Consider the following 9,779-nt stretch of genomic DNA (forward strand, 5'->3'; position numbering starts at 1 on the left):
TAGGTTCAGTTTGCCATCTGTAAGGTGCCATTAAAGACACAACTTACAAAACATAGTTCGACCACAGCATTCTAGTGTGGTGAGGCCTGATGTGGAGATGCAGATGCTGCACATATCCACATCACTGCACCCTTATTCCCCTAGATGGGGGTGAGAGAAAACACAGCACCCCTACGTAAAGGACACTTCTATTTTGATGACAGGACATTGTGAGGACTAAAACACAAACAGATACATGAAACCACACACCTGTATCATGCGTATTTGTCATGTGTGAGCTGTGGGTTGTCATATTTACTCCTAAGGCAGAGAACAATGTGTGTGTGTGTGTGTGTGTGTGTGTGTGTGTGTGTGTGTGTGCACGTGCGTGCTTGTTTTTGTGTGATTTTGAGCTCGAGCTTGTCTGATTGTTAACTTCGCGATCAATGAAATGTTATTTTATTCTAAGCAGACTGCTATTGTCTAGCTGCAGATGACAGAGAAAATTGAGCAATTTGTGGGCATGAGCAAAAAGCATTGTGGGATACGAACCCTGCCATGACGATGACAAAGTCAAGCTGGTTCCACTTGTCACCAAGGTAACAATTGGGGCCAAAAATTCCCAGGGCCACCATCTTGATGACCATTTCCACAGCAAAGAAAGCAAAGATGCAGTCGTCCAATACCTGAAGGAACATGACGAAAAAAACAAACAGCTTAACACAGACAACGATAACAACAACAAGAGGAAATTGACTTCTTGTCAACAGAGAAAGGTCAGGTCCTTGTTAAGTTTCCTCGTCAATATGGAGTCGCATTTTGTAAGAAGCAGCAAAGTGCCAGTGGAGGTTGTCTGAAAAGAAATTCTTGTCTCCATTAGTTAGTTTCATCCCAGCAGGGAATAGCTCTGGCTTAGCGTGGCTATGGCTGTGTCTCAATTAATTAGACATCTACCATAGCAAAAAGAACGTCTGTATTTGAATATAATGAGCACATCTCAGTGTGCCAAGAATCAACATTACTCTGCAGCACGTTGAAACCAATGAGACGAGTGAGACAAGAAAAGACATTTATACCATACCATACCATTTATTTACAAATTGGGTTTATTCATTATTATTATTGCTCCTCTAGTAACTTCACAACAGCTTAAAGCAGAATGGCAAAGCAATCCCTGGTGTAAAAGAAATATTCTATTTATAATTAATTAGCATTAGTCTTTTAAGTCCCTTAGATTTGGCTCTATGATTGCTTTTTAATTTTCTACATTAGTCACTAAAGCACTGACTTCGGTGGTTAAAATAAGTCAAAGTAAAACATGGCACATGACTTTACAGAGACAGGTGCTTATGTTGAAGAACCACCTCAAACACGTCACCGAGGCACAGTAAGCAACACCTTTTCCAATGCCATTACTCCTGTGGAAACACATTCATTGCCCACATTGCACATGGCCCGGCACAGTTATCAAGCCTTATTTAAATCTGCCGTTATAGACAGTACTGAGGCAAATACTGTGAATGTAAGTCATGTGTTTTGTAAGATAATGGGGTCATGGGCCCAGTTATAAGGGTGAGGTTACAGTTACACTGACCTGCAGGATGCGGCACCACTCTGACTGGCAGGTGACGTCTTCACAGGGCTGGAACATCCCCAGAGTCACACAGTTGAGCAGGATCACCAGCATGGATACGTGCTCGAACCACGTGCAGGAAGAGGTTAAGGCCAAAACACGTAGGATGTCATTTTAAATCATTCAGGTCACATACTTAACACTCAGGAAGCGAAGCAAGTAAGCACAACTTGCTGTACACATGGGATACAATGTGCTTCACAGAAAAGCAACAACTGAAACAATCAGATGCAGTTATCTGCTTTTAAATGACGTTAATGAGATAATCCTTCATTGATCCCCCACAGGGGAAATTCGGATGTTGTTAATGTTGCATCATCAAAGCTGGGGACAGCTTTTTCTGTAACAGTGCTGACCACAGGTGCATCCTGGGCAGGCATGATCAGGTGCAAACCACACGCAGGAGCAACATGGTCCAAACAGGCCTGCTGACCTGCTGCAGAGTGAGAGAAGCAGTGATGCTTGCAGAAGGGGAACTGGCTCAGAGAGTTGATACAGGTAACAGAAAGCTTCCTTTCCAGCACATCCACAGTGCATCACCATCACCTATTAGATTGAAGTCTTACTCTTCACTACTGCTGCCTAAAATGGTTCCTCTGAATGAGCCATCTCTAGGCAGGAGGGCACACCCTTATGGGTAGGCTCCAAGGCAACTAGACGGAGGCCCTTCACTAGACTAGACTAAAATCTTAGACTTGATGCTGGAGATTATTGTTCGTTATGGCCCAGCTCCTCAGCAAGTGGAAAATGATGACACAGGGACGGTGTCTCCTGGTCCAACTAGTTAAAAGGAGCTCAAAGGGGTTGAAAATAATACAAATAATCAGAGCTGCAGTTGATAAAAGACAATGATATAATATGATATGATTCTAAGATATATCAGCACACATTTAAAGCACTGAAATCCCAGAAAAGAAATCAACCATGATCCAGCATAAGAGCATGTGAGTAAACAAACACCCCGCCAACACACTGGAACCGGATGCCAATAGGAAGTTGTGTGCGAGCCTAATGCACATAATGGGTCTAATAATGACCCAGTGGGCCCGACTGCTGGCTGTTAATCTGCTTACAGGCCTTTTCACAGTTTCACAAAGAAACATTTTAATGGGTCCATGTCTACTGTATATCTTGTTGCATCATTTACAAATATTGATCAATGGCAGGAAGTAAATGATGCTGGTCTATCACAACCAGGGATGAGGATTTTATAGTTATACACGTATTTGGCAATTGATTTCAATGAGAGGGGTATGACAATGAGCATTCATGTGAATCTTTGTCCTACTTTCTTGACACAAGGAGGAAGCACAATTTCAATTGCATACAGATGTCAGATGTCACTTCTGGCCTGTCTAAAATAGCACTTGTGAGTAATCTTTTACTGATTTCCTTTTGGAAATTTTTGGACTACCAGTGAGATTATCTATTTAGGACAAAGCAGTATATCACAACAGTGAATTTTTTCCTTTATATATATATATATATATATATATATATATATACACACACACACACACACACACATTTGATAGAGTTTCTATCTGTCTGGGTTTGTTTAGGAATTCCTTTGACGTGGTTTGAGTGAAGCAACATGGATGGCAGCTAAAATGAACTCTAAACTAAATGAAAGATGACAAATCTCAAAAGCCTTAGTCGGCTCCAAAATCCTAACTTTCATTTTATTTGATTGTTTTTCAGATACAAATCTGGTAGAGATGCCCTGCACAGCCATGTACAATAAAGGATTCTCATCGTGGGAAAAAACATGGACGAACACATTGAATGGATCAGTGTAGTCTCACTCTTACTGATAACCAACTCATAAATCCATCGTAGTAGCGCTGACGACACGTTGACGCAATACCATTAATCAAACCAGGCCATGAAAACACAAGTTAACTAATAAAATATATATGGGCAGTATATCACAATGCTTCTGCAACTGCAATGAGGTCAGAAGACATCCCTTCATCATGATGAGAACAAATAACACACACCAAGTCATCAAAGAGTACAAAGACAGCATGAAGGAGACAGAAAGATTGGAGGGAAAATGACAAAGAGAACAAGAGCAGAAAATAGCTTTAAATTATGTCTCCTCAACTAGAAAAAAGGCACTGATGCTGCTGTTTTTCTACTTGAGTTTGGCTTACATACACACACACACACACACACACAAACACACACACACACACAGACACAGACACACACACACAGACACACACACACACACACACACACACAGTGATCTGGTGTGTGCAGTGAGTTGCAGTACTGAAGTATTCCCAGGGTGAAGTACCGTTCTCATTAGAAAGGGACTTAAAGCAGAAAACAAATGGTGACCAATGTCTTCAACATTACTCACACACAGACACATAAAGACTCACAAATGCAGGCATACACATATTGTAGGTAAATTACATGATGTTTATGTCGCGCACACACACACACAAGGACAATGGGGACTCACTGCTGTGGATCCAGTGGCTGTTAAAATAAGAGGTAATTGTTGTCTCCTATAGGCATTGCTTCAACCATTAATTCATCCTAAACTAATAAGTGCGGCTTTTCTCGTCTCACGAGCTAAATGCTTTGCTTACATGTCACAAGGCTCCACAACGTGGTGCACAGTGCACGGCACACAATGTTGATATTGAACCTTTTAGACTTAACATGTTGTACCAAGAAACCCACGAGAAAACCGTGAGACTTTGCTTCTGGGGACAATTTGCTTCCAATCAGTAACGGACATGAAGAGAGAGTCTGTTGTACAATTTCACGCAACACACACACTGCAAATGCAGTTCAACATGTCTGCAGCTCCTGTAGATGTGAATATACATCAATTAAAAAAGTCATGAGGCAAGCAATACTTCCTTCAGGGTAATGAGGGATCATGTGCAATTCTAAAGGGGCATGACAAAAAGACTATGTCAGTGGGTTTGAGGGTATTTATCATCTCAACAGAAGAGACCACCATTAACTGTCACGTCCTTGAAGCAAAAAAGCCCTTTGAAGATGAATTGGTTAAATATCTCAATCACTCTACTAGCAATCCACAGACGATTTCCTGAATATTCATTTTACATTTTGAAAATAGTGTAATCTCTTTGCTCCGCTTCCTCCAACACATCATCTGTATGCCGGTCCATTTGCACGTCTGACAGAGGATTTCCTGAGCCCCGGCTGCCACTATTCACCTATGTCAGGCCGCTTTATTAACCGAACCTGTCAAATGTGCTCTGCCAAAATGCCACGTCTTTATTCTCCCTGCTGACAAAGGCTTCCCTCGGTCGACTGTGAGGGAAGTTAAAGATATCTAGATCAATTCAAGCTTAACTGTATTGTGTTATTTTATATTTATATCCAGGGCTGTTGATCTGAGCATGAAACTCTCATAATCTCACATACTCACGCTACCTATATGAACACTGTATCTCCTGTTTCTCATAATTTGATGTGATGATATTGTGATACTGAGGGAAACTGTTCTGGTCTGCTGTTTTTCTGGAAAAAAAAAATACTCTCTGCCAATGTGCCAAGCTCCCATTGCTGTGGTATGTAACAGCTGGATATCCAAGCTAACAGAAGCAGCACTACTGTGGGAGGCAGGAAGATTGCAAACCCTGCTGCTTATCCTCTGGGGACGTATTTAAAAAGAATGAGAGGGAGAAATAAACCAGGGCCATCTGAGAAGTTAACATTTCAGAGGGTACAGTATGTAAAAACAGGGGCAGGCAGCGTGAGATATGAGTGGCTGGTCGAAGGGTCGGAGGCCACATTCACACACAGAGCGTTGCATCTTATTCAGTAATTGTGGGGAAGCAACAGCAGCTCTGAGGCATTATGGCTGCTGCTTGTGTTGCATGTACCCAGTCTACAAATGAGTTAGATGTGTATTTAGCCATCACATCAGTGTAAAACATGTGTTGTTGTGCCGCCGGGGGACTAGCGATAAAACATTGCTGATAACATTGTTTTAACTTAGAATGTGTTGTTGTGAGTATTAATGCAAAAAGAAAAAACAACATTTTCAATCACATAGAAAATGCCTTGGGCCAGTCTGTCACTATACGTGCTTCAAACACACACACATTACGTTAAGCAACCTAAGGTCGATCCTTCCTTCAGAGATGAAAGATTCAGTAATCTGCAGCCGAATTAAAATGAGAGATTTGAATATTCTCTCTGTCTTGTGTTGCTCTGTGCCTCCCTGTGCTCTGCTCTCTCTAATTCCTTTTTAATCTCCACAGTCAACACCTCCTGAGCCCCCTTCTGTCTCCCACACACACACACACACACACAGATGTATGTATGCATAGACACACACAGGCATTAATATGTGAGTCCTCAAAGTCAAGCCAGGCTGTCGCTGCAAAGCGAGCTCAGCGTACGCACTGATTTGCAGTAAACAGAAAACAGCAAAGATCCTGGTGTTTTTCAAATTGTGTTTGGTTTCTGCCTCACACACACACACACACACACACACACACACACACACACACACACACACACACAAGCTCCAATTCAGAAGTATAGTTATGTTTTCACTATGTTGCTACGAGCTAGATCAAATATAGTGCACATTGGTTGGCTTTCCTCCTGCGGCGCAGACAAATCCAGACCTGGCTCACAATGCTCCTGGTCTCAGCTCTTAAGGTCGATTTATGCCTCAGCACTCCGAGCAAATCAAATTAGGTCTGTGTCGCGTCACACTGGATGCGTGGAATTGTGGGTATTCATAAGCCGAGCACTGGGCGATGTTTCAATATTACCATTTATCACCTTTTTCACATAATAGGGCCCAATACACACTAAAAATCACTGGGTCAGAAAAAACTATCAATATAGCACAGATGCATTACGGGGATAACTTTACCCAGTATGAGTGGGTTGTTTTGAACCAGTTATTGTTATTTTTTTTGTTACTGCTGGGTTATTTATCCAAACTACACCTGACTGAGTTTTGATCTAAAAAAATATTTTGTTAGTTATACAAAACAAGACAATGAAAACTGCAAAGAATCCACATATTATTACAAATCAGGAACAAACAGTGACATGTCAGTTTAAAAAGAGCTAGAGTAGATTGTAAGCATAACATGTTTAAGCTTGGGCAAATAACCCAATAGTAAAGTAATAAATAACAACAAAACAATAAATTGTCTTGGATGGTTTTCTAATAGACACATGGACACAGTGTGAATCTAGATACACCACTTACATTGACAGCAAAGGTAGACATACATATGCATACACACTAATTAAAACTATTAAAGACAGACAGAAGGAGAAATAAAAAAGACAGATATATGGAGCATCAGTTACATTCATTTGTCACTGTATAATGGGTACTGCATGACTCAGTGTTTATCTTTAGCATCTGCTGTGCAAATATGTAACAATACAAGCCTTCCAAGGTAAACAAGACACAAATATCACAATGCAATATTAAGCATTCAGAAGAGTCCGTTAAATTTGTACCACACTCTGTCATAGCAAAGTCTCACACCTACAGCGACTGTGATAACACTTACACACATTCACAATATACGCACACACACACACACACACACACACACGAATGCATACTACTTGTATACACTCTGGGTGAAGCATGCTTTGCAGGTTGTGTTTTTCCTTTTTTTTCCCAACTGGACATGAAAAGCACAGTAGCGCTGCACCTTTACATGGTCAAAAGAGCTTTAGTACCATTGTGCTCACACACTAACACACACACACACACACACACACACACACACACACATATTTAGACACAAGTGGCTGCTGATGCAAGTCGACAACAATTCCCCTACACAACCTCTTAGGCATACATGGATGCACACTTGCATGAATACACTGGAGAGGTCTCACAGCACACACACACAATGTCAAGCCCACTCCACAATGCACACACAGTGTCAAGCCCACTCCAGTTGAGCTGTCAGGTCGGTGCCAGAGCACACAGAGAGAGAGCGGAGGGGAGGAAGGACGGCGCAGTAAACGATGAAGGAGCACTGAAGCACTACAGACAAAGAATAGTCCAGTTGTCTCCCATCACAGCAGTTCATCCACAGTCAGTGCACTGTTATAAGAAAATGACAAAAAGTCACTTTGGGTTCGTTAAATTAAGACCACATTATCAGCTGTTCTGTCTCTTTACCTGTTTTACATCTCTTTCGTCCCGTTATGACCTCCTCCCTCCTTTGATTTCATTTTCCCTCCTTCTCTCCCCCCAGCGTTCTCTGTCTGTCCATATGTGTTAAAGAGGAGCTACAGATTTAAGTCCTGGCTCACCAGCAGAACTTATCCCTATCTGCTCCACGGCTTAGCGCTCTTTGTTCTGCCATAAACTACAAATTTAGCCTGTCCCGGCTGGTTAGCAGCTCTCAAACTCCCTTTTTGCTTCAGCGTGAGGAAAAGTTTTCTGTCCGACCACATGGAACAACATTTAATGGCATCACTTTTGCACTTTTGCATCACTCTTTCACTTCATTCTTTTGTACTACAGTGAGCCAGGCAGCCAGCACAAGCAGCATCTTCTCCAGGGGGGAATCTAGCTTTAAAAAAAATGTTCTGTGCAGATGTCATTGGTCACAGTTAGTGGTCACCATTTAGAGAGCCTTATTGGCTGTCGCTCTCTTGTGTCAGGTGAAATTTCTCAGCCAAGCGGATGAATTTCAACCTGCCTGTTCAGCTTCGCTCGCCTCATTCCACTGAATTTGGAGCTAAATTAGAGGGAATTAGTGCAAGTGTGAGAGGTTCAGATCTGTGACCAGTCACACAGCACTTAACTCTGCCATGGAGACAGATGGCTTGGGGGAAGCAAATCTATGCATCCAAACACACAAAGATAGAGAGTTGAAGGAGGAAGCAGGAAAAGAAGAAGAAAAAAGTGCATTCACATCTTGTGAGAGAGTATAAATGGCGTAACATGTTTGGATGTAATCCAGTGAGTTTATCACAAGATGTGTGTGACCGAGCTTGTATATTGTCCTGCCAATACAAGCATCCATACTTTCTGCCAGAGTACATATAAGATATAAGATATTTGACCAAATCTTTCCTTGTTTGCTCTCCACACAGACAGTTTACATGCACACTTTCTCATAAATCCCACATGTGCTAAACAATGATTCATCAATGCAACTGCAACAGACTTCCATCAACTTTCCCCTGTTTATGTCTATGTAGACATCTGTGAACGGAGATCATATTTAATCACTTTAATGTGCATAGTTTATTTCATTGTCAGGCATAACATTTGCAAGGATTTTAATCTCAAAACAGTGCAGGAATATTAACCTCAACCCTACAGAAAACAAGGTTAACTCCCCTCCCTTTCCCCCTCCCTCTATCCCCCTCAACATCCTTTACATCCCTCCCTCCTCAGTTCCTTGACTCTCACCTTCACCCCTTCTCTCTCTCTTTCTGCCACCTTCATTTCTCTATGTTACCCCCCCCTCTATCGCTCCTCTTAGCCTTTCACCTCCCTCTTCATATCTTAGCCTCCCCCTCCATGTATATGTTTTTTTCCATCCTCTTCTGCAATCCATTTCTCTGAACCCTGCTCTCCACGTTTTTCATGCTCCAGTCCATCCCTCTTTCATTAGGGGAGAGCAAACTCAATCCCATCAGATGTAATAACCTAATCACACTCTCTACTCAGGAGGGCAGCAAGTGTGTGTGCGTGTGTGTGTGTGTGTGTGAGTGTGTGCGTGTGTGTGTGTGTGTACAGCCAGTATGAAAACAAGTGCATCTGTGTATGTATTTGTGTTGTCTTTTATGATGGGCATACCAATTTACCAAGTTGCAGTGTCCTTTGTCCTTTCCATATCTGCTTTGTATATTATTACTTTGTTGTAGCTATTATGAAACCCGGCCGACAGTGTAATATACCCTGTCAAAGGCCAAATTTATCATGGGGGGGGGGGGGGGGGGGGGGGGGAGCTTGGTGAACGGCTGGGTGTCAAAGCGCAGATCAACAGAGACCAGGTTCATGCCCTGCTTGTTAGGTTTAGGATACTTAAACACTTGGTTACGGTGAGGGAAATTAAAAAAAAAAACATCATCATGTCATTTCTCCTGCTACAAATAAGCATTGACCTGTTCAATATACATCCACAATCACCAGCCACAATCCTTCCCTAACCTTAACCAAGTG

The 9,779-nt window shown here is 42.0% G+C and overlaps 1 protein-coding gene across 1 annotated transcript in view; it reads right to left on the reverse strand.

The window, feature by feature from the left end:
- cacna1ha (calcium channel, voltage-dependent, T type, alpha 1H subunit a) overlaps nucleotides 1–9,779 on the reverse strand; it is a 102,902-nt gene that overhangs the window by 51,319 nt on the left and 41,804 nt on the right. Inside the window, exons 2-3 of the mRNA XM_070923038.1 lie at nucleotides 1,574–1,685; nucleotides 532–665 (exon numbers count right to left, since the gene is read on the reverse strand). Coding sequence (XP_070779139.1) covers nucleotides 532–665; nucleotides 1,574–1,685 — 246 coding nt within the window. The remainder of the gene's footprint in view (nucleotides 1–531; nucleotides 666–1,573; nucleotides 1,686–9,779) is intronic.

This window comes from Enoplosus armatus, chromosome 17, assembly GCF_043641665.1.
Source record: "Enoplosus armatus isolate fEnoArm2 chromosome 17, fEnoArm2.hap1, whole genome shotgun sequence".
Lineage (NCBI taxonomy): Eukaryota > Metazoa > Chordata > Actinopteri > Centrarchiformes > Enoplosidae > Enoplosus > Enoplosus armatus.